This window comes from Rattus norvegicus, chromosome 5 (genome assembly GCF_021556685.1).
Source record: "Rattus norvegicus strain SHRSP/BbbUtx chromosome 5, alternate assembly SHRSP_T2T, whole genome shotgun sequence".
NCBI classification, from domain to species: Eukaryota; Metazoa; Chordata; class Mammalia; order Rodentia; family Muridae; genus Rattus; species Rattus norvegicus.
The window spans coordinates 148,032,689-148,058,328 of NC_141538.1; the positions used below are offsets into that span (position 1 = coordinate 148,032,689).

General features: G+C 48.0%; 1 protein-coding gene across 4 annotated transcripts; it reads right to left on the reverse strand.

Moving 5' to 3' along the window:
• Positions 1 to 3,203: 3,203 nt before the first annotated feature.
• Positions 3,204 to 25,488, reverse strand: Tmem39b (transmembrane protein 39b). Of its 4 annotated transcripts, none has more exons than XM_087549997.1 (10): positions 25,379 to 25,488; positions 21,975 to 22,101; positions 21,308 to 21,527; positions 20,831 to 20,913; positions 20,629 to 20,712; positions 20,163 to 20,317; positions 14,699 to 15,035; positions 12,199 to 12,386; positions 5,216 to 5,336; positions 3,204 to 3,659 (listed from the first exon to the last, which is right to left on the reverse strand). In XM_087549997.1, exons 4-10 carry the CDS (start codon positions 20,834 to 20,836, stop codon positions 3,417 to 3,419), a joined length of 1,134 nt encoding a protein of 377 aa, XP_087406123.1. In that variant the 5' UTR covers positions 20,837 to 20,913; positions 21,308 to 21,527; positions 21,975 to 22,101; positions 25,379 to 25,488; the 3' UTR covers positions 3,204 to 3,416.
• Positions 25,489 to 25,640: the final 152 nt, after the last annotated feature.

A 25,640-nucleotide genomic window follows, 5' to 3' on the forward strand; every position in this document is an offset into this window, starting at 1 on the left:
CGGGGACAAACGTTTCAAACCGTGCTAAACGCGTTCTTAACCCTCACGCCCCCTTCCCTCCAAGAGATGATAGGATAGGCATGGTTTAAAGAGAACGCATCCACTAAAGATGGCAATTCGGGACGGAATAGGCAGACAAGGCTGGAGGGAGACTAGAAGGGATATGTACTGAACAAAGTGTACCAAGCTCTCAACTGTTTCTCTTTATTTCTTCTTTATTTATTTTTTCTGAGGCCCTCTTTCCCAAAAATTCTTTATAATTAAGCCTGTATAGACCCTTAACTAAAAAAAGAATTATTTAGAGCGAGGAAGTGATTCGTTCAAGGCTGTAGAGATAAGGAAAATAAGTGAAGGTTATTCTTGTTTTTGTTCATTTGAGACAAGATCTTAACTATGTATCTGTGGCTGGCCTGGACCTCTAGAAATCAGGCAGACTTCAAACTCACAGAGATTCACTCATCTGCCTCTCAAGCGCTGGGATAAAAGGCTCCCAAACCTGTTGTTTGTTTACAGGGGCAGGGTTTCAGCTATCCCAAACTTGAACTCTAGATTCTCCTGCTGAGATTACAGGTGTGCGCTATCACACCAAGCAGAGTTTGTAATGATTCTCCAGCAAAAGGGTGTGTCAGGGTAGGGGCAGAGTATGATAACCTTTTAACAGTTTTATATTGCTGAACAGTATGACTACAACCTTCCAGTGTCTGAATTATAGCTATTGAATACACAAACAAACAAATAACAGGTTAGTGATTTGGACCTTTTTCAGTGATGAGGACCTTGAAGCATGTGCCTTTTGAATCAAGGAATTTGGGGCTGATGCTTATTATAGCTCCTTCCTCCCCCCGACCCCCGTGATAGTACTCCAGTCTTCCATATCAATACACAGAGCTGAGGTTCTTTCCAGTCTTGCCAACTCCACCCAAATGTCTGGCCGATAAAGGAAAGCAACTCAGAAGTCAAATTCTATGACTTGAGGAAAAGGAATACTGTTTAAATTCCTCAGCTATCACAGTAATCTACCTCCTTATCTCACAGGCCCAATTGTTCTGCCCCACCTGCCTTTAAAACCACAGATGGTAAGGACCGGAGGCTCAGCAGGTAAAGGTGCTTGGAGCACTTTTGGATCCGTGGAATCTCTGGTGTCCAGAGATTTCCAGCTTCTGAAATTGCATGCTACCTAACCCGATATATAGATGTTCTCTCTCTCTCTCTCTCTCTCTCACACACACACACACACACACACACACTTAAAAAATAAAATAGTGTTTGGGTTGGGTTAGGGGTTTAGCTCAGTGGTAGAGTACTTGCCTAGTAAACACAGGCCCTGGAAATAGAAAAAAAAACATGAAAAAAACCAATACAAAAAGATAAAAAACAAAACAGAAAGGTAACTAAGTACATTGTGTCCCTCTTAGCAATTTCCCACTGGCTGCTCCTAGGAATCCGCAAACTTTTCAGTCTTTCCCACACACTGGTAGTTGGGCCACTCAGCGACAGGAAATTCAGACTTCAACCCTGCCTGAGGAACCCTTTCCTAAGCAGACCATCTTCTCTGTATCTGCATAAGTAATTCCCTCTCCTCAGAATGAATGCAGTTCCGTCCCTTGTCTTGTTTGACCATGTGGTAAGCCTTTCTTTCAAAATCCAGTTCAATTATTAGCTCTACTGAGAACTGTCTTCCCTGACAGGGTCTTCATCCTGCTCCGTGGGTTTTGTTTTGGTTTTGAGACAGGGTTTCTCTGTGTGGCCCTGGCTGTGTGTTCTTTAGCATTTCCCACTGGTTTGGTTCCAAGGTGTGTTCTTATCTTCCCATCATCTAAGAGAAGGAAGAGAGAGATCTTCCCCATCTTTGTTACCCCAATGTGCTGCACAGTACCTGCTTAACAGAGACACCAAACGGTCAAGCCTGCAGCCCATCCTCGCCAACTCATCTCCATAGCGGGAGCAGAAAGGCTCAGGTGTGTACGCCTTCTCCTCAGAACGCTCTAACGATGCTTGGAAGAGCCAGCTGACCCTTTCCACGACTCTTTTTTCCCCTCTTCTAGGACACAGCCTGCCTGTAATCACATCTCCCCTCCATCCAGCCCTCCAGAGACCTTCCATTTTCTTCACTGTTATGTGTTGGAACCACATTCTGCTAGCTGGCTCCTGACGCACTGGAGTCAAGCATCCCTTTGATACTTCATTTTCACTGAGGTGGCTTTCTTCCTTTTGATCCCAGCAAACATAACGATCACCTCAGAAGCACTGAGAGCTCCAACGGGCTCCTCATGGGGCTGCCTCTTTTTTTTTTTTTTTTTTTTCAAGAAATACAAATTTAAAAATTACCTTTTGGGGGCTGGAGAGCTGGCTCAGCGATTCAGAGCACCTGCTGCTCTTTCAGAGAACCAGGGTTTGTTTCCCAACAGATGGGAATCGCAAACCACCTGCAATCCCAGCAGGTTCAATACACTCTTCTAACCCCCAAGGGCACCAGACACACACACGGAACATATACATATGTAGGCAAAGCACTCATATACATAAAATAATAAATCTGAAGGTATGTAAAAGTTACATTTATTTAATGTGTGTGTGTGTGTTGAGAGAGGCTAAAGGACAACTTAGAGGAGTCAGTTCTCCCCTTCCATCATATTCCCAGGGTTGGTACAAAGCGCCTTGACCCTCTGACCCATCTTTCTAGCATTCCCTCCCCAGTGCAGCAGTGACTACATGCTGGGAGAATCAAGTCATATCTAGGACAATAGTGTCACCACCTTTCGGAGGATTTTTTTTTTATTTTTATTCTTTTATTTTTATTTATTTATTTATTTTTCTTTTCCTTTTTTCGGAGCTGGGGACCGAACCCAGGGCCTTGCGCTTCCTAGGCAAGCGCTCTACCACTGAGCTAAATCCCCAACCCGAGGATTTTTTTTTTAATGCTGGCTCTGCCACCATGCTACCATGAGCAATCAGTAGAGTTCGGACTTTCAGTTCACCTGTGGGAGAGAACACAACAGCACACATCTTCTCAGCCGGCAAGAGCTGAGGTAGAACACACAGCAGCATCTGTCCACAACCTGCATTCAGTTAGCAGCAGCCACCATGGCCTCTGGGGTCTCCCAGCCACTGGAGCAGGGGAGTCACAGAAGCCACTGACTCACACGCCCATACTTCTGACTGACAGGCAGGAATAAGAGAAAGAATCACAGGACACAGGCTTGTTCAGAGTATAAAAATAAGACATTTTTCTTATCACATCAATTATCAAAGAAAGAAACAGTACGTAACAAAAATACAAAGCTCTGGTGGGTTAATTTTTTTGTTTGTTTTTTGTTTTGTTTTTTGCACCCCTCCCCCCAATCCCAAGAGCCCTTGGCCAGGAAGCCCCTGGGTGATGCCCGGATGTTGTCTCCTCTGGAGGATCACCCTGGGACTCAGGAGAACCGGTGGTCCAGGTCCCTCTGGGGGCTGGCTGAGTAAGAGTAGGCTTTGCCCAATACCAGGCGGTCCCGGAGCAGCTTGAAGAAGGCATAGTAGTTGCTGAAGAGAATGAGGGCCAGGGAGATGGTCTGGTGCCACTTCTCGGAGGACATTAAGGAGTATAGCTGGTAGACAATGACAGCGCCCTCTAGCAGCAAAAGGATGTTGAGGATCCTCAGAGGGTTGCTGAAAAAGAACTACCCAAGAGAGGGTAGGCAGAGGCCAGAGGACATGCTCCAGAAACCTGTTCTCTTAGATGAAGAGGTCTTGAAATACAGTGAAGAGGACAAGCTCTTGGGGCCCCGTGTGTATGTGAGTGGGGGAAGACATCTGTCTTTGCTACACCGCTGTACTCACAAGGATGAGCACACCTTTGCCTCCTGAATGCTGGGATTAAAATCACGCACCACCAAACACAACCCAGTGTTTTTTTAAAAATGTCAGAGTATTGTTGGGCCTGAACAAATCTTTTGCTTTTCTTTCCTTTTTTTTTTTTTTTTTTTTTTTTTTTTTGATGCTAGGGATTGAACCTAGGTGTTCTCTGTGCAGCAGACTTTAGCTCAGCAAATCTTCCATCAGCAACATGGAAAGCCATTTATTTACTTCTAGTTGCCAGGCATCAAAAGCATGGAGAGATTATATTCTATAGCCTGGGTACCCAGTGCCTCCTCCCTCCTCTGAGGTATCCCTTCCTCCACTGGAAGCCTAGGGGACAGGGCAACACTTCAGTCTTGTAAGGTGTTTCTAAGGAAAACAGGATGCAGAACTTTTTTCTCCCGCTGGCAGTGGCAATGAACACCTTTAATCCCAGCACTTGGGAAACAGGCAGGTGGATCCCTGTGAGTTCAAGGCCAGCCTGGTATACAGAGTGAGTTCTAGGATAGCCAGAGCTATACTGAGAAACTCCGTCTTGAAAAACAAAAAAAGGGAAAAAGAAAACACTGTTTCTGCTAAGTTCAGGAGCACTCCATGTCTAGGGATCAGTTCACAAGAAAAGCAACTTCAGCTTAAGAACTGTTTACAGGGTGGGGAAGAGGCGACAGGAGTGGAGCGAACGACCAGGATGCTGGCCTCAGGCCTGTGCTAAAAGGCTGTGAGTGCTGTGAGTATGGGAGCAAATCTCGTCACTTGCTGAGAAATGAAGATAACTGCCCTGGTAACAGCTCCCAGACTGTGGCCCTAAGTACCCCGCTCCACACAGACCACAGCTTCAGTGGAGGCTACTAGGAAGTAAGAGAATTTGAGCTCCTCAGAGTAGTGCCATGAGGTCTCTGTTCCAAAAGGGGACTGGAGGCCAGCAGCCTTGTGATTCAGAGCAACCCCTTCCCCTGTGCTGACTTGGGCCATCTGCAGGAGCTCCCAAGTTTCTCAATATGGCACCTTTGAATAAGTTAAAAATGCATGGCACCCAGCACTGAATCATGCCTACTTCTACTGCTAAGATCTGTGTGTCTGTGTGTCTGTCTGTGTCTCCGAGTGCTAGGTTTAATGGTGTGAGCCATCAGAACCTTCAGAACCCATTTTCTTATTGTAAGATCACCTCTCCCTCTATCCCGTACTCTGGAAGATCTGCGACCAGAGGGAGCTGCAGCTATGCTCATCCGTGCGGACATCCTTGGGCTGCACGTGTGCACCGTCTTCCTGAGTTCTGGCAGTGTAGTGAAAACAGCTATAATTGTCCTCGCGGCTAAGGCCACCCACTTCCTGCCTTGGCGATCAGGCCCCGCCCTCCTGCCCAGAACAGAACACTCACGTGGAAGCGGAAGTGGGAGACGTCAGAGGGGATGGCCACGTTGTAGTGGCCCAGCGCTTTGTAGACATTCTTGCTGTGCTTCACCAGCACACCCTGTGGCCACATGCACTCTTCCGTCCACCTGGAAGCACAGTCCAAGAGGACATTTGTCCCCAGCCCACCCATCAAGACCCGTACTAACGCACTGGGCGCAGGGCAGTCACTGGCTTTACTTCTATTTCCAGTACGTGGACACTGCAACTCCTTTTCTGGGTCTCAGCTGCCTCCTCTATAAAATAGGGTAACAATCACAAGCAATTCGCTGCCTGGGACACCTACAGGTGAGGGACTATGAAGAAAAACCTTTTCCCTGCCTATGTGCCTCACTTGTAATTCCTATGGGTTCACCATGCCGCTCCCTAGGTGAACCAGGGCTGACTGTGCTGATGAATGCTGAGATGCACAGAAGCCTATGCCGTATCTTTGTGCAGTCTGACATGGCCTCTTGAGATCCTATAGGGCACCCCTTGACCTCCACTGCACTGCTCATATCCCTGCATGAGACACACCCTCCAAACAGATCTTCCTGATGTCTTATACCCTGGCAGACTTTCTTTCTTTTTTTTTTTTTTTTTGAAGATGGGGACCCTATAGTGCCTAAAGCTATTTTTTTTTTAAAGATTTATTTATTTATTTTATGTGAGTACACTGTAGCTGTCTTCACCAGAAGAGAGAATTGGATTCATTATAGATGGTTGTGAGTCACCATGTGGTTGCTGGGATTTGAACTCAGGACCTCTGGAAGAGCAGTCGGTGCTCTAACCGCTGAGCCATCTCTCCAGCCCTGGCAGACTCTTTCTTACCACTCATTACCACTCAAAACCTAAGAACCTCCAGAAGACCTTTCTCAAATTCTTTAAAGAACTGAGCATTTTTTTTTTTTTTTTGTCCCCTGAAGCTCTTGCCACTTACTGGTCTACATTCCCCAGTGTTTACCACTTGTTTGGTCCTTATCTGTATCCATCCCTTGAGGAACCAGTGGACATTATCTACTTCCTGCCTGTGCCCTCAGAGTAGGCCACAAAGCCTGGCATTGAGAATGAAGCCAGGAGGGGGAGGCGCATGCCTTTAACTGTCACACTTGGGAGGAAGGGGCAGGTGGAGCTCTGAGTTTGAGGCCTGCCTGGTCTATAATAGTGAGTTTCAAGACAGCCAGGATTACCCTGTCTTGGAACAATAAGAACAAAGTGAGGGAGGGGCAAATAAGCAGAGTTTCCTTCCAAAGCCCAGTGAGATTCCAGGGTCCTCAAGGTCTTTACTGGTTCATTCACTTAAAAACATACAAACCACAGGATAACCTTCACAGATATAAGAGCGAATGAAAGAAGCTGGGCACATGAGTGTCTATTTATGATTTCATTTATATCAAGTTCTAGAAAAGGAAAAACTAAGCTATGGTGAAATAAAGAATGTGTGTGTGTGGTGGTGGTGGTGGTGGGGGGGCTGGAGAGATGGCTCAGCGGTTAAGAGCACCTGACTGCTCTTCCAGAGGTCCTGAGTTCAATCCCAGCAGCCACATGGTGGCTCACAACCATCTGTAAAGAGATCCGATGCCCTCTTCTGATGTATCTGAAGACAGCTACAGTATACTTATATATAATAAATGAATAAATCTTTAAAAAAAAAAAGAATGTATGTGTGTGTGTGTGTGTGTGTGTGTGTGTGTGTGTGTGTGTGTGTTAGTGCATGCATGTGTCTGGAGAGTGGCTGATGGAGGCTGACCTAGCTGGGCAGAAGGAGGGCGAGGCTAGCAGGAGCTGCCAGCTGCCTGTGAGAGCCCTGAGTCAGTAGATGGGGCTGCATAGCAACCACAGCTGAGGAGAGAAGTGGGGGTGTGCAGAAAGCCAAAATCTGTATCGGGGAGTGATCCCCAGCTGAGGCCCTCAGAACCTGTAATGTTTGCTCAGAACGGGCAATCCCTAAAGGACAAAGTTTAGAAGTGTAAAGTACTGAGGTAAATATAAGTTGGGAAGGGGTAAAAGAGAAATAGGTAGAAATATTTTGTAAGCGTGCACAGACACTGAAGAAAGGAGAGAAACCGAGTATAAACAGTCATAGAAATATTAAGGGCTGGAGAGAGGTCCTGAGTTCAAATCCCAGCAACCACATGGTGGCTCACGACCATCTGTAATGAGACCTGATGCCCTCTTCTGGTGTGCCTGAAGACAGTACAGTGTACTCATCATATATAAAATATATAAATCTAAAAAAAAAGGAAAACACCATGGCAGAGGGCATTGGGCCCCTGTATAGTTTTGTTTAATTATCAGCATGGAAACAACTGTAATAGATTCGGAAATGGTTATAGTTTTTCTAAGTAGAGTAGACTCAGATAAGGACAGGACTGAGAGATGGAATGCTAAATTGCAAACAACACAACAAAACTTAGAGAAACTTTTAAATCAGAATTCTACCATTTATACAGGTGCTAATAAACTAGGAATGGCAGGATATAAGTCAGGAGATAGAAGTAATTCAAAGCCTATATGCTTCAGTTTTAAATCAGAACTATAGGGATTAGAGAGATGGCTCAGTGGTTAAGAGCACTGACTGCTCTTTCAGAGGATTCAGTTCCGAGGACCCAGGTTCACTTCCGAGCACCCACATGACAGTTCACACCTCTCTGTAACTCCAAGACCCGAGACCCTCACACAGACATAATACATGTAGACAAAACACCAATGCACATTAAAAAAAAAAAATCAGAGCTTTTTTCTATTCTCATGTGTTAATACAGAAATGTCCCTACAATGTCACCTTCTAAAGTTTGTTTAAAGGGAAAAAGACCAGACACCAGTGAGGATAAAGCAGGTAGCCTCATATGGTCCGGCCTCACAGACTGCTTCAGGCAGGACTACAGTTAAGCCCTGCATTTCTGTAGCCTCAAGTGACCCCACAGATCCTGGACAGCCAGCTGTCCCAGGCCTTGGCAATTTTCAAATTTTCCTAGGGTCCCCAAAAGATGCCTTTAGCAGGAAGCAATTTAAAGAACACAACACCCTCATCACAAGAGGGGGGTGGGTGGCTTTGGTCCTTCCATGGGTTATGGATGTTTGATGTCATTTTGGGGGGTTGGCTGCAAGTTGTTATAGGAAGCTGCTTGCTTGGTATTTCCTGTTTCCTTGGGCAACATTTATCCTTCTCATGTCTCTGATGGAGTTGAGGAATAGACAGTTAATAGTTTTACAGTTTTGTTGTTAAAGATTAAAGACATAAAAGCTTAAGTTATTTAGGATCTAAGAAGATGTTTTGAGGTTGGTAAATGCAAGTTATAAAGGTTAGAGGGTATGAAAGCTTAAGTGGTGAAGGGAGAGTGATTCTCTGGACTCACCAAGAGAAGCTAGATAGTGAAACACTGTCTGTAAGGTTGTTAGATACAAATGGACTAGACACTGCAAATGTCCATCTCACCGGAGAGGTCCCATGATTAGTCTTATTGAGTATAGTTTATTGGTGTTAGAGATGAAGCTATTTCTTGAACTAGAAGGGGGAGATGTTGGGGTGACCTTCCTCAGTTCTATTAAGGTGTGTTTCTGTATTTCAGTTTTTAATTCTGTACTAGCAGAGAGCAAGGCATAGCAGGAATTGTATTGTTTTCTATTTTGTTTTTTTTTTTCTTTTTTTTCGGAGCTGGGGACCGAACCCAGGGCCTTGCGCTTGCTAGGCAAGCGCTCTACCACTGAGTTAAATCCCCAACCCCCGATTTTGTATTTTTTATTTTGTGTTTTCTATCTGGTAAATGTTTGTCCTTCCTCATCTGCCTAGATGTAATCTAAGAGATGCACCAGCTGTTGTCTCAATGCCGATTGCTTATAATAAAAAGCTGATGGCACAGCGACACAGAGGATGCAAGCAGAGGGGAGAATCAAAAGTGGATGGGAGTGAGGGGTGGGGGTTGTACTGGAGAGATGGCCCAGTGGTTAAGAGCACAGGCTGGGGGTTGGGGATTTAGCTCAGTGGTAGAGCGCTTACCTAGGAAGCGCAAGGCCCTGGGTTCGGTCCCCAGCTCCGAAAAAAAGAACCAAAAAAAAAAAAAAAAAGCACAGGCTGATTTTCCAGAGGTCCTGAGTTTAATCCCCAGCAATCACATGGTGGCTCACAACCATCTGTAATGGGATCTGATGTCCTCTTCTGGTATGCATGGACAGCATACACACACACACAGACACAGACACAGACACAGACACGCGCGTGCGCGCACACACACGCACACACACACACACACACACACACACACACACACAAGTGGACACATAAGGGAACATACATGGACTGGACCAGAGCGGATCAGGGAGGTAAAGAACTAACCCCATGGTGGGTCACAGGCTAGTCTGGTTAAATTTAAACGGTAGCTGGAAGACTGACTCAGCAAAAGGCCTGAGCTTTAAACTGTATTTGGAGTCTCCATGTCACTATTTATCTTCTGGCAGAAAGCCCAGTGATAGAACTGGGCATGGTGAATGCGCATCCCTTTAATCTCAGCCCTTGGGAGGTAGAGGCAGGCAGATCTCTGAATTTGAGGTCAACTTATCTACAGAAAGGGTTCTAGGAAAACTAGGGCTATACAGAGGAACCCTGTCTTAAAAAACCAAACACTGAAAAAAAACAATAAACCACAAAACCCTAAAGAATTATAAAATTTGTAGTTTGTATAGTATATTTTACTTTATGTAAATTTTACCTAAAAAAAAAAAAAAGAAAGACAGGGCTAGAGAAATGGCTCGGCACTTAAGAACACTGTTGCTTTTTGCACAGGGCCTGGGTTCAATTCCCAGCACCTATGAGGTGGCTCACAACCATCTGTAACTCCAGTTCTAGCCTCTCTTGACCTCTGTGGTCACCAGGCATGCAATCAAAACACTCAGAACCATAAAATAAGCCAATTTAAACAACTTTTTTTTTGGTTCTTTTTTTTTTTTTTTTTTCGGAGCTGGGGACCGAACCCAGGGCCTTGCGCTTCCTAGGCAAGCGCTCTAACCACTGAGCTAAATCCCCAACCTCCAATTTAAACAACTTAAAAGGGGCTGGAGAGGGGTTGGGGATTTAGCTCAGTGGTAGAGCGCTTGCCTAGCAAACGAAAGGCCCTGGGTTCGGTCCCCAGCTCCGGAAAAAAGAAAAAGAAAAAGAAAAGGGGCTGGAGAGATGGCTCAGTGGTTAAGAGCACTGGCTGCTCTTCCAGAGGTCCTGAGTTCAAATCCCAGCAACCACATAGTGACACACGACCATCTGTAATGAGATCTGATGCCCTCTTCTGGTGTGTCTGAAGATAGCTACAGTGTACTTCTATAAATAAAATAAATAAATCTTAAAAAAATTTAAAAAAAATAAAACAAAACAATTAAAAAACAATGTCCACAAAACCCAGCCAGGCACTCTGATGGAAGACGTGAGAGAGCTGAGTGCTACAGGGGCAAGCGCCATGGTTTCCAGAGGCTGTTAGTCCTGGGAGGAGCAGCAGGAGACAAAGCGACAGAAGGTAGCTAGGGAAGAAAATGTCGTGTGGCGGGCATTGAATGGAAAGGTCTGTTACCGCGGAGGGCACCTGGCTCTTCCGGGTGGTCAGGAAATTAGAGAGGCTAGAAAGAACATTCCAGTGCATTGTGGAGGAAGGCCAGAGGTGGAAGTGCATAAGGCATATGAGAACCCAGAGACTCACTCTGGCTAGAGGCAATGTGTTAGGGTGCATGGCCCCCAATCAGTCTGGACGCTCGGCAAAAGGCCGTGATCTTAGTCAAGGGCCTGAGTGAGGTAAAGACAGGCGGCATCCCTTCTTTTTGTATGTGTGTTTGTGAGGCAGGATTTCTCTGTGTAGCCATGGCTATCTTGGAACTCACTCTGTAGACCAGGCTGGCCTTGAACTCAGAGACCCACCTTCCTCGGCCTCCCACGTTGGGATTAAAGGTGTGTCCTACCTCATCCAGCTAAATTCTATCTTTGTATTCTCCCCCCATCCCAGGGCCGGAGGCTGAGCAGAGCCAATCCAGTCAGGTCAGTTGTTTCTCCCTAAATCTCCCCAAGAGCGTGGGAAGGACCGGGATTGACAGTAGCATCAACCCATGGGCTCAGAGGGCTGCACTCTAGTTGGCCTCCCTCTACAAGGCTCTCTGCCAGAAAGGCCTCCTCTTGGCTGGCTTCTGACTCAGATATGATGAGAACTTTCAATGAGGGATAATTGGCATAATCAGGAAAAGGATTCTGCTGAAGAGTTGGACAAGTGTTAGGCACTGACCAGCAAAGAATGAGGAGGCTAAAGGAGGCTCAGCCCAGCACCTCAGGGCTCCTGTGCAGGGGAGGTGTGAACTTCTGCTCTGGCCACAGTGTTAGCCTGTAGCTAGGCCTTCTGCCTCACTCGTCTGAACTTTTACGTGGCTATCTTCTTTGATCACTATGAGAACCTGTTAAAGAGTTTACATCTGTAGCTCTACCTCCCTGGACAGGGTCTACCATGAGCCAACAGAGAACCACTCTTGCTCTGACTGAGGTCTTGAGAGGCATACACTGGAAGGTTCTTTCTACTGTTTCAGGTCCTCTATAGTTTATAGGTCAAAGAGCAAGTCCTGGTGCCTGACACAGCCCCAGGCTGAGCAGAATGGCTCCTGAAGGCGTGGGAAATGTAAAGGTTGAGGAACTCTGTGAGCACCTGACCGGACTGAGCGATGACTGCATGTATAAACAGTCAGTCAGTCAGACAGTGGACGACAGAGAGCTAACGAGTCGGGAGCATCGCTGGGCACAATCACCGGACCCTCTCCCACAGCTGGTACCCAGGCAAGCTCCCCAAGGACAAGCACAGGTCTACCTAGAGCTCCAGCATACACACTAGACATGTGTCCGACTGTGCGGGACAAGTTTGCTGGCCAACTGAATGAGGTAAGGAGCAAGAGGGCAAGTGACGCCATACCCTGCCCAGGGTTGGTTAGGCAGAGCAGGGTTGGGGAACTCACGGGTGTTGCAGCACATTGGAGCACAGAGCTGGGTCCACCTTCTGCCAGCAGCCCAGGTGAGCAGCGGCCTTGTGCAGCAGGTCACAGTAGCTGGCAGGAAGTAGGTGCTGCATGAGGATCACCGAGGTACTGATGGACACCAGCAGGAAGAGCTCACAGGACCAGCGCTTGTCATAATAATGTGTATTCTGGGGAGAGCAGGAAGTGGGTCAGACTCAGGACAGCCACCATGGCCTACTCCCACTCCCCTCCTTGATTCTACCTAGAAGCTGGGATTGTTCTGTGAGGATTTCAAGACCACCTGAAACCGACAATTGCACACGGCAAAGTACAGCTTGGACTTGTGCCCTCCGGTCAATTTCCTACGGTGGAATCTGCTCTACTGTCTGCTATTCCAGGCCAGAGCATGTGTGAGCAGACAGAGGAGTGGCTCAGTCCTGTGTCTGCTGCACATTAACCATGAACTATGTGACTTCTGGCAAATCATTTAACTTGTCTGTCCTTTCCTTTCCGCATCAGTTAGATGAGGGTGAGAGGAACCACACACAACCTAAGCATAAAGACATCTGAATACATATCAAAGCTCTCTGCACAGAGTCCTCTCAACATCCATTTTTTTTTTAAATTATTTTTGTGGGGCTTGAGATGTGGCTCAAGGGTTAAGAGCACTGGTGGTTGCTCTTCCAGAGGCCCTGGGTTCAAGTCTCAGCACTGATATGGTGACCTACACCTAACTATAAATTTAGCTCTGAGGAATCTAATACCCTTTTCTAGCCTCCCAGGGCACTAGGCACAGATATGGTGCACAGACCAATAAATGTAGCCAAAAACACCCACATTAAACAAAAAACATTTTATGTGATGTGAATGAGTGTTTTGCCTACATGTATGTCTGTGTACCATGTGCACACAGTGCCTACAGAGACCAGAAGACATGGGCCCCTTGGAACTAGAGTGATGGACAGTTAGTTGTGAGTTGCCGTGTGGGTGCTAGAAACTGGGCCTCTGAAAAAGCAGCCAGTGCTCTTAACTACTGAGCCATCTCTCCAGCCTCTAACCCCCATCTTTAAAGTTTATCCTGGGGCCAGAGATGGTTCAGGCAGTAAAGGCACCTGCTTCCAGACCTGACAACATGACTTCAAGCTCCAGGACCCAAACTGTGGAAGGGGCAAAGCATCTCCCACAAGGGGTCCACTGATTTCCACATACACACCACAGCATATACATGCCTACCTACGCGCGCGTGCGCACACGCACACACACGCATCCACACACAGGGTGGGGGTTGGGGGGGGAGCTGGCAGACAGACAGACAGGGAGACAGACAGAGTAGTGTATCCCGGAGCAAGGTTTCAAGTTTATTGCAGCTAAAGAAAGTTAAAGGAGTGAATAGTTTCAAGGTCTCTCAGATGCAATGACTTCTGGCTTCTTTCTTTCAAGATTTCTTTCACATATGAATATTCTGCCTGCATGTGTGTATATATGTATATGTATGTGTATGTGTGTGTTTGTGTACCACATGCAGCAGTATCTACAGAGGCCAGAAGAGGGCGGCAGAACCTCTGGAAGTTCCACACCATGTGGGTGCTGGGACCCTGCTTTACTCCAGGAACAACCAATGCTCTTAACTCTGAGCCATCTCTCCTGCCCCAGTTACTGGTTTCTTTATTTAGTGGCAAAATAGGACACTCCTGGACCTGTGCCAAAGTAGCCCCTGACATACAGAGTCACCTCCTTGGATAGGTCACTGGTCCTCTGTATTCCCGATCTCCAGAGATCGCCAGGAGAACTCCTATCCCAACGGGCACATGAAGCGGCGGAGATGATGCAGATGGGAGAGTGCTTCATGCACAAGCACGAGGACCTGAGCTCTGCTGCTCAGAGCATGCGGAACAGAGCGGGGTGGGGGTGCAGCACTGGGAAGGCAGACAGGGAGATCTGGGTCTGTCCAAGTCAGCAAGATCAGGACTCAGTGACAGAAGTAAGGTGGAGAGCAGCTGAGGAAGACACTCAATGACAATCTCTGGCTTCCATATTTATGTACACACACAGACACATAGAATCACACACACACTCACACACACACAGACACACACTCACAGACACACACATACATACAAACAGACACACACACAGACACACATATGCACACACAGACACACACAGACACATAGGATCACACACAGACTCACAAATATACTTGGAGACACACTCATACACACATACACACTCACAGACACATTCACACACACTCACAGACACACAGATAAACACACATACACAGATACACATACATATACACATATACACAGACACACACATACACACACTCACAGACACACACACACACACACACACACACACACACACACACGCACACCTAGAAAACAAAGAAATAACAGTAATAAAGAACCAAAACCCCAGGAAAGTTACTTATACAAGCAGAAGGGCTGGAGGACAGGGGGAGCAGCCAGACGCTTGGCTGGCGTTGACTATGTACCTTCACAAACCAAACAGGTACAAAGGCCACATAATAGGCACTCAGCATGGAGCTGACAAGGACTTCCTTCATGCGCCAGTTGAAGTCCATTTTGAGGAACTCCACTTCATTGCGAATGAGGCTGGGTGACAAGCAGCAGGCGTGGGTGGGCATGGCCTCTGGGCCATAGAGCTGTCGTGTGTGCTGCTTCCAAGTCTCCCGCAGGGTCAGGAAGTAGTCCCGACTCCTTGCCAGGCCGCTGACTGCCTCTCGGGGTCCCATGGAAGCCACGTGGCTGAAGAGGTTCGTCTTGCGAAGATCATAGTTCAGCTGCAGGAACGGAATGTACATCCCAAACCTGCTGTGGAAAGCAGAGGTGAGAGGCCAGGCCTGTCCTTGGGTCAGAATCCGACCCCCAGCCCAGGGGGCGGGGGACAAGTATGATTTCCTTTCTGGGCTTCGACCCTCCCTTCCCACCCTTCTGTCCTTTCACCTCTCCATCCAAGTCAATGGTTCAAAACCCGTCTTAGTATCGAGAGCATGCTGGAACTGAGGATGGATACAGTAGGAAGCAAGAGGTAAGGTCTTTCCTGCATGCTGACGACTAACAATCACCATGGCAACCCACACTCATCCGGCACAGTCTATAGTCCAGGCCAAGTCTTCTACAGGCAACCTCCTCTTTCTTAGAGCATAGCAGGTGCTATGGCTTTACCCTTTTCTCAAGGAAGCTGTAGGTCGGAGCAGTGTAGTTCATTCTCAAGGGCTACACAATTAGTCACAGAAGAAACAGAGCCTAGGTTTAGACTTACAGCTGTCTGGGACCAAATAAATTAAGAAAAGCAGAAAAAAAACACAACAAAACACAAAACACCTCCAATCAATTAAAAGCAGAAGATGGGAGCAGGCATGGTGGTGCTCACTTTTAACCCCAGGATATGGAAGGCAGGGCAGGCAGGTCTCTGAGTTCGAGGCCGGCCTGGTCTCCATAGTGAGTCCCAGGACAGCCAGGACTACACAGAGAGCGCCTGTCTCAGCAAACAAACAAGCAAACAAAAGTTGAAGGCAGACACGGCAGCATGTGCCAGTGACTTCAAAACCTGGAAGGCCGAGGCAGGACGATCAGGGGTTCGAGGCCATCCAGAGCCATATATTGAGACCTTGTCTCAAACCAAGTATAACACAATGCCACAAAAACAAATCTAGGTTGTATAACTGGGTGCATATGTAGGACAGTGTTTTTTACCTCACAGGGGAGCGCATGTAAAACAAATACTTCTTCTGTGTCTGTATGTGCCAGGTGCTGAAATAGATCCTTGCACAGTATACACATGTCCCCTATGCAGCGCCCAAGTAGGCTTAGGAGGACTTAGTCAAGGGAGTGTGTGGCTAGAACTCTGAGGACAAGCTAAAAGGGTCCCATAGCCTGAGAGAATGTAGCAATCTGCACATGTAAGTGGCACGGGCTAACATTGCTTTGGAGACAGGGTCTTACTATGTAACCAGGCTTGTCTTCATCCTTAACTTGCTATGTGGACCAGGCGGTTCTCGAAGATCTTCCTGCCTCTGCCTCCTAAGTGCTTCGATTACAGGCATGTGCTACTGGGCACAGGAATGATGCTACATTCCTGACGGTGTGCACTCAATACATAAGCCTATAACGATTGTTGGCTGTGTCTGCACTGAACATGTGCAGTTTTCCCGTTGGCAAGTGTCTCTAGACCATAGTTAGCAGCTTAGTTGAGGTAACAACTTTTTACATAGCATTGACACTGTATTAGGTATTAAAGGTCTCTACGTAATGTGGTACACAGGGAAATATACCTAACTGCTTATCATTGTTACCTCATCATACATATAGGATCTTAGATTGTGGCACCTGTAGGATGTCCTGGACATAATCCTTCAGAGATGACAGACAAGATATCAAAAAAGTGGGTCGGTTGGAGAGATGGCTCAGTGGTTAGGAGCACTGACTGCTCTTCCAGAGGTCCTGAGTTCAATTCCCAGCAACCACATGGTGGCTCACAACCATCTGTAATGGGTTCTGATGCCCTCTGAAGATAGTTACAGTGTACTCATATACATAAAAAATAAATAATTCTTAAAAAAAAAAAACAGTGGGTCAAAGCCAGAGGCGTGGCTAAGTGAGTAAAGGTACTTGCCACCAAGCCTGACAACGTGAGTTTGAATCCTAGAACTCATACATAATTAAATAAAACTTTAAAAAAAAGTAGAAAAGAAATCTAAATCACCAAGAAGGAAAACTGTAAAAGCTCAGTGGTACACAGGTCTTGACCGAGTTGGAAAGCAGAGACGATGAGTGGAGGAGCCACAGACTACAGCCGAGCCTTCCAGCAGCAAAGGTTACACAGGGCATTGATGTTTTAAAGTAGCCACACTGAGAGAAAACGGTTTGAATATTCCATTTTTTTCTATTCCAGTGCACAGAAAACACAGTTGTTTTGGCACCTGAGGGCTTAGGTTTCTGTCTAAGGAGAAGTCTGTCTGTCAGTCTGTCTGTCTTTTGCTTAAAGGCCGTCTCCAGAATCTCCTATGTATTTTTTTTTCCTTTCTTTTTTCCGGAGCTGGAGACCGAACCCAGGGCCTTGCGCTCGCTAGGCAAGCGCCCTACCGCTGAGCCAAGTCCCCGACCCCCACGCCAACCCCTCCTATGTATTTTATACTCAGAGCACAACACACTTCAGAGGAGCCCAACTCGAGGCTCTTTAACCAGGGTAGCTGGTGGCTACTCAACTGTATGGCATACGATTATATTAATGGGATGGCGCCCTGCAGCCAGCGGCTTATCTTCCCACAGTGACCCCAGGGAGAATCTGGCTTGAAACACAAGAAGCAAGACTGAAGCAGATTAAAGAAGGATGGTAAAAACTCTACAAGTCAGATCTTTTTCCCCACTCACTTCTTCCAGCCCAGTGCTCCAGACTGTGAGGTCCAGCTGAACGCAGCCTGAGAACTGAAGCCTGACGAGTGCCGCCTGATGGTAGACCATAGCTTTTTTGGCCTATGGAAGCACAACCTGAAAACCAGCACCTACCTCACTGCTCAGTAGTGACCGGGCACTGCCAGGCACTGATGGCTCACGCCTTTAACGCCCGCACTCAGGAGGCAGAGGCAGGTGGATCTCCGAGTTCAAGGCCAACCCCAGAATAGCCAGGGCTATGCAGAGAAACTCTGGGGCAGGTGGGATGTGTGTGTATGCGTGTGTGCGTGCGTGCGTGCGTGCGTGTGTTTATGTGTGTGCATGTGCGTGCACATGAGTATTTTTGCCTGTATAAAAGGCTTAAGGGGTAGGAAGAGGGCAACAGAGCCCTTGGGATTGGAGTTAAGACAGTTCTGAGCTGCCATGTGGAACTAGAAACTAAACCCTCATCCTCTGCAAAGAGCAGTAAGTGTTCCTAACCACTGAGCCATCACCCCAGACCTCAAGAGAGAAGTTTTCTATATACTAGCCTGGACTTGAATCTGACAGGCAGCCAAGACTGAGCTTGAAGCTGTCCCTCCAGCCTCCATCTCACGAGGCTCCTCAGTGCTGAAGTGCAGGTTTTTGCCATCAGGCCCAGAGCCTCCTGCATGCTGGGCAAACACTCTATCTCTTCTGGATTTTAATCACATGACTGATACTCCTTGTAAAAACATTCAACTCTGTAAAAGCTATTTTGTTGTCTTCCTTAGTTGTGGAACTGACAGTGAAGCCTAAGAGTGTGTGCATCTCACACAAGCCCACTGCACCTGAGGGACGTCCCCAGCCCTGCTGATTCGCTTTGGCTTGGGTTTTTTGGGACAGAATTATATGTAGCTTACGCTGGCTCCAACTCACTGTGGAGCTGAGGGTGACCTTGAACTCTTGATGCTCTTCCGTCCACCTCCTGAGTGCTAGCGTTACTAGTGTGTGCCGCCATGACCATCACTACACTTTTTGAATAATATACTCATATTATACTGCACGTTCATATAACATACTGGGATTTTCCTTTTTTAAAAAAAAAAAGGTTTAGGGATTGGGGATTTGGCTCAGTGGTAGAGCGCTTGCCTAGGAAGCGCAAGGCCCTGGGTTCCGTCCCCAGCTCCGGAAAAAAAAAGAAAAGAAAAGAAAAAAAAAGGTTTATTTTATGTCTGTGAGTACACTGTCGTTATCTTCAGACACACCAGAAGAGGGCATCAGATCCCATTACAGATGGTTGTGAGCCACCATGTGGTTGCTGGGAATTGAACTCGGGACCTCTGGAAGAGCAGTCAGTGCTCTTAACCTCTGAGCCATCTCTCCAATCCCCCAGGATTTTCTATAAATAACCATAGTTGAGATATTTTTCATGGCAATAGATATGAGAATAGCCTCATACTGTGCTATATATAAGTTTGTTGTAGTTGTTGTTGATTTTGGGTGTTTTGGAGATAGGATTTCTCTGTGTAGCCTTGGCTATCCTGGAACTTGCTCTGTAGACCAGGCTGCCCTCAAACTCAAGAGATCCACCTGCCTCTGCCTCCCAAATGCTGGGATTAAAGGTCTGCAGGCCACCCACCACCCAGCTAGTAGTTTTTAAACTCAGAAAAACCCTACTTATAAAGCAAGCATGAGGGGTTGGGGATTTAGCTCAGTGGCAAGGCCCTGGGTTCAGTCCCCAGCTCCGAGAAAAGAAAAAAAAAAAAAAAAAAAGAAAGAAAACAAAGCAAGCAAGCAAGCATGAGAGCCCAAAACCAGCTTTTAGTCCTGCAGGGTAGGGAAGCAGGGGCCCAGCTCTGAAGCTTTCCAAGAGCCAGAACTGGTCCATCCTGAAGAAATTGGGGAACCAAAAGGACAGGGTTGGGAAGTAACTGTTAATATGCAGGCAGCCAGGGGAGGAGCCTGCTTGATTCTGGACCAGAAAGGGGCCGTTCTGAGCTCTCCGTCTTACATAGTTGGGTCTCTGGTGAGGCAGGTTTGCAAGCTAACCAGACAGGGAGACAAGCGCATATGCAGACATGTATACACACAGGTGTGCCTCACAAACACACACACACAAATACACACTCACGCTCATAGAGACATGTACACAAAGAAGTGAAAAGCCTCCAAGAGATTCCATAAACACTGAGGGGAAAGGGACAGAAGGAGGAAGGGGAGGAGAGGAGAGAACAGGAAATCAAACAAACAAACAAACAACAAAAACAGAAAGAAAAAAAAAAAGAGAGAGGCAAAGCAAGCCCATGCATTCCCACTTGCAAATGTCTCCCTGGGTATCCAGTCAGATCTGAATGTTATCCCATCCTTCCAGCAGTAGAGATGGAATAGCTTATACCACTTCAATTTCCTCTACAAAAAAGGCCTAATCATCCTGATCTCAGGAGATACCCTCAGACATCGTGAGAAGTTAGTGCTGCTGCCTGTCTGCCTGTGAGTCGTCCAGACACAGAGGCCTGATAACCCAGCCATACAGTGGTAAGAATCACGTGTCAGGTGTGGGGGTGAGGTGAGGGTACTCACGGATAGCAGAGGAACAGGAGGTTCAGGAAGGAGTAGGTCCTGAAGAGGTGGATGAGGGACCGGCACAGACTCCAGCCTGTGGCCGTGAGAACGGTGAAGCGGGTGAGGAACAGCAGGATGGACCGGAAGAGGGAGACCTTCCCCCTCTGCGAAGCCTGGGTTGGAGTAAGATACGACAGGATGGGGCCTTGGATGGAGGCCACAGGAACTGGGCCCAAACCCCACCAAACACGGCCTAAAATCCCACCCAGGGAAGGGTGCACAACAGTCTGGCAAGAGCTGGGAAGGTCCATCTTTCTGATGTCCAGTGGATTGGGAAAGAAAATGGGACACCAGAAATGTTTGTGAAATGAGTCCACAAGGAGCTCAGAGGAAATGCCTTAGGGCTAAGGGCTAAGTGTGTCTCTTTGGCTTCCCGGGGAAAGGGGAATCCCAAAGCCCCTGGCCAGCCTCTAGACCCAGTCACCTCCTTCACGATGGACCCAATGAAGCGACGGCCCAGAACAATGGTGGTCACCATCAGCAGGTTGAAGTCGATCAGGTGGAAGTTCTGTCAGGGGGCAGAGGCCTGGGGTCACACGGGCCCCTTCTTTATACATAGGCTTTTCTTGTACCCACTATCTCCCCCTGCCCAGTCCTTTCCACAGAGACTGTCCCCATTCTCTGACCTTCATTGGCCTCCAGCTGACTCAGGCCAGGAAATTACCTAGAGGAGTAGAACAGGACCCAGAGAAGGGAAGTGGGACAGTCCCTGGGGATAAGAGAGTGGTGTGTGAGCACTCTTGCTCTGACACCATGTCCCTGTCCCTGAACCTTCTCCTCTGTCCACCCCTGAAACACTCATACATTTCCATGACTCATCTCTCAGACAAGACTTAGGATCCATCCTGTCAGAATCAACTCTGCTGCCTCTACCATGCCCAGTGTAGGCCTAAGCTCGCTGGAAATAGTTAAGAGCCGTCAGTTTCCTGTTTCCTCTACATCCGTTATGCCCAATATGGAGCTGGGTATACAGTGGGTATACAGTGGTATTTGATAAGCTATGCCACACGCGTGCACACACACGCATGCACACACACACACACACACACACACACACGCATGCACACACACACACACACAGCAGACACTGGCTGAGCACCTACCAGGGAGGTGTGGGAGGGTGGGTGTGAGGGTGGATACCACCAGACTGTCTTATAGATGTTGATGTAGTGCACGAACAGGGCTATGAGCTGACAGAAGAAGAGCTGGAGCTCAAACAGAATGCTGGCCTGGACTGGCAGCTCGGGGATCTTGCAGTGCTGCAGAGGCACGACGGTCTGGGCGGCCAAGGGAGGGCTGGAGAGGCCCGTCCCAGAAGTGGTCCTGGAGATGAAAAGCGGTAACATCAGGAGCTAACCTGAGAGCCTGGCCAGGAAAAGCTTCTGGAGCACACCACAGTGCATTGCATCAGAAAAGCAACTCAAAAGGATGAAGTCTTCCTCATCTTGCCTGGTGCACAGAAGGGGCCGAAGAGAAGAGCCTTCCTCTCCTGATGTTACCCAGCTCTTCCCTTACTTGCCAGGAGGGAACTAGAAGGCTTGCTTTACAAATACGGAAGAGGAGGGCCGGAAGCACATGGCAACCTGCCATCATGAGATCGGGAGTAGAACCCCAACTGGAACAAGGGCTGTGGTTTCTCCTATAGACTCTCATGGCTTCTCTCCAAGTGACCAATCTCAGAGCTCACTCTGGTCCCCTCCAGCCCCACCAGGCATGTAAGGGACATGATCCACGCTACCACAAGAAGGGTGAGACACAGAGGTGGCTTACCTGCTTCGAGAACGGACACTGCTCACGGATGCACTAGAAGAGTGGCCTCCACCGGAGGCCCCTGACGATCCTGGTTCACAGAGTGGGTTTCGATAGTAAGATGTCCTGTTGGGACCTCTTCGTCCTCCTGTAGGCCATATATCAAGGATGACAGCAGTGCTCTCTTGGTTAACTGGTATTTCCTTTTCTTTCTTCCTTCCTTCTTCTGTTTGTGTTTTGAGACAGGGTCTCTTTACATAAGCCTGGCTGTCCTGGAACTTGCTATGTTGGCAAGGCTAGCCTTGAGCTCATGGACTTCATTTTCTTATTTAAATCTCCCGGGAGCCTATGAAGCAGCTCCTGCCTGCTTCTTTGTCCCCTGCTATTCTCTGCCTGGGTCCCACCCTACTCAGTGCTCCAGGTATCCATGGCCCCTCTCTTTCCAGCAAGCACATGTGTCTTGTGTGCACTACTGTACACATGTATGTGGAGTTGGGCTCCAGGGACCGATCTCAGGTCGGCAGGTCTGCACAATTCTCTCTAGCTTGTCCTTGTTCCTGTCACTTTCAAACAGGACCTCTCATTGGTCTGGGACTTGCCAACCAATTAGGTTAGGCTGGCTGGCTAGTGAGCCCCAGGGATCCCCAGATCTCGGTCTCCACAGTGCTGGGATTACACTTAGGTTACCACATCCGCCTTTTTTACATAGGTTCTGAGGATCAAAGTCAGGTTCTCACGCTGGTGAGTGGCAAGCACACTCAGAACTAAGGTATCTTTCCAACACTTTCTTTTAGGTTTATTTATTTTATGTATGAGAATACACCATTGCTGTCTTCACACACATTAGAGAGGACAAGAGATCCCACTACAGATGGCTGTGAGCCACCATGTAGTTGCTGGGAATTGAACTCAGGACCTCTGGAAGAGCAGCCAGTTCTCTTAACCGCTGAGCCATCAATCTAGCCTCCCAATCCTTCTTTTTTAGGTTTTTGAGACAAGAGTTTCTCTGTGTAACCCTAGCTCATCTGAATTTCACTCTGTAGACCAGGCTGGCCTCCTACTCAGAGATCTGCCTGCCTCTGCCTCCCAAGTGCTAAGACTGAAGGTGTGAGGGAACACACATACACCCCTCCCCTGGCACAGTCAACTTCTTTTTCCTTTGTGCTCCAGTTTACCAACGCAGGGGTTCTTTGTAAATTCAGAGCTCGACATTTCACTAATGGCTTGCCTCAGTGTGCTGGGACTGATTACAGGTGCCACACCTGCCCAGCCAGCTTCCAGACAGGTGAGGAACTCAACTCTGGCCCTCAGGACTTCAAGCGCTTCATTCCCTGGGCCTTTTCCCAGCCCCCTTACTGCCATTTTAGAAGGAGTTGCCCCCCCCCCCCATTCTATTCTTTCCACATTTCATTCTCTGAAATTCTTTTTTTTTCTTTTCTTTTTCTTTTTTCTTGGAGCTGGGGACCAAACCCAGGGCCTTGCATTTGCTAGGCAAGCGCTCTACCACTGAGCTAAATCCCCAACCCCCTGAAATTATCTTTTTAAAAAACAATCTTGGGTGGAGAGATGGCTCAGTGGTTAAGAGCACCCGACTACTCTTCCAGAGGTCCTGAGTTCAATTCCCAGCAACCACATGGTGGCTCACAGCCATCTGTAATGAGATCTGATGCCCTCTTCTGGTGTGTCTGAAGATAGCTACAGTGTACTTATATATAATAAATGAATAAATCTTAAAAAAAAAAACAAAAACAAAAACAATCTTTAAGGCTCTCTTGCCCTTTTGCTCTAGCTCTCCTCTCACTCCTTCCCCTGCCTCTCTCCATGTGCTTATAGCCACCTTCTACTTCTCTACTCCTTTTCTCTGCCTTCCTCTGTCTCTACTACACTCTTAGCTCCCCTCCCCATGCTCTGAATAAACTCTATTTTACACTCATAAAAGAATTTTTTTAATTCATTTTGTGCATGAACGTTTTGCATGTGTGCACGTATGTATGCCCAATGCATGCAGAAGCCAGAAGAGGGCTTCAGGTCCCTGGGGCTAGAGCTAGGGATGGGTGTGAGTCACAATGTGGCTGCTAGGCTTTGAAGCTAGGCCCTCTACAGAAATAAAAACACTCAACAGTTGAGCAATCTCTCCAGAACCTCTGAAATTACCTTATACCCTAACACGTTTGCTGGCTCACCCTCTAAAATGGAAGGTCAGTAAATTCACTTTTTTAAGCGACTCTCTATGTAAGCACAGGGTAGCCTCAAACTCACAATTCACCTGCCTCAGTCTCCCAAATGCTAGGATGGATGACAGGTATGTGCTACCAGTGTTATTTTCACTGCTTTCCCCTTATTCCAGTTCACGGGAGCAGTGAGGTAAGATTTTCAGACCCCGAGTTCTGAGCTGCTCTGCTCTGGTATTTGCTGGACTTCATCTGGATTTGAGTCTCCAGAAGCTTGCAATCTGGCCAGGTTTGAGATGAGTTTTTCCTCCAGGGCTCTGAGATCTAACTCAATGACCTACGGCCTGAGCTCAACGTCAGGATGGCCTTGGAAAGAGTCCCGTGGTTGTGAATCCGAAATCTAAGATTTTACAAAACTATATCCTTAAGTTTAGTAGTCTAGTCTACGATCCCAGGCAGGCAGCATCCTGCACATAGCTCCCAAACCCTGAATCGAAGTTATAACTTATTAAACTTCCTCACAGCAAAACAGTAGCCTCCATTCATAAACATTGTGCACAAGCTTTCCTATCTCTGAAGGTTTTCTGACAGCTCTTCAAAATATGCATGTTCAAAGAGCTGACTTCAAGCCCCCAGACCGGAAGCTTTGTTCACGCATTGTTATCTTTGGTTTGGAAACATCCCCCACCCAACACACACCCCCTCAGCCCAGGAACTCTGCCCACACCCACTATCTTTTAGAAGCTCTGCACCCACTTAAAGCCCCTAGCCCAGAAACCCCGCCCACACACAACTGTCAACCCAAAGACCCCGCCCACAAGTCAGGCAAAGCTCACTAAGACTATATAAGCTTGGATCAGAATGGACTCCCTTGGTGGGCTAGGTATCCCTCCGGTCCCACCGCTTTCAGTGCAAACTCCTATAGTCCAGAAGATTGGCTCCCCCACCGGCGACCACAAGCCTAAAACCGCACCCTTAGCTCACAAACCCTTCCACCAGGGTGCCCGGCTCCCATTTCCAGCTAGGAGAATTGTGTGCCCCAAAGAAAGCCCGAGCCCCTCGGGGCCCTTTCCCTTTTGGAAACTCCGCCTACCACGCAGCGACCCGCCCCCTCAGGACCGGAGAGGCGGGGTCCCGTCTGAGCCGCGTCCCTTCCCCTCCCCCTCCCCGCGACTCCGGTCCGCGTGGGGCGGCAGTTAGCAGCCAGGTTCCCCCATCCCGCGACCCCGGAGGAGCCCAGCTAGCTCTGCTCACCCATCTCCTTCCCCCGGCGCTCTCCGCTCGCCGCCGCAGCTCCTGCGGGCAATATGTCGGAGGCGACGGCGGCCGAGAGAGGACTAACCGCCGCAGCCCGACCGGGTATCAGCCGCACGCTCCCTCCGGCTGCTCAATTTGCATGCTAGGCGGGCTAGGAGTCGGGAGCGCGCTTCTTAAAGGGGCCGTTTGGACAAAAGCTGTGCTAGCGCTCTTTGTCTTGGCTTTCCCGACGCCTTTCCTGCAGCTGCTGCTTAAGAGA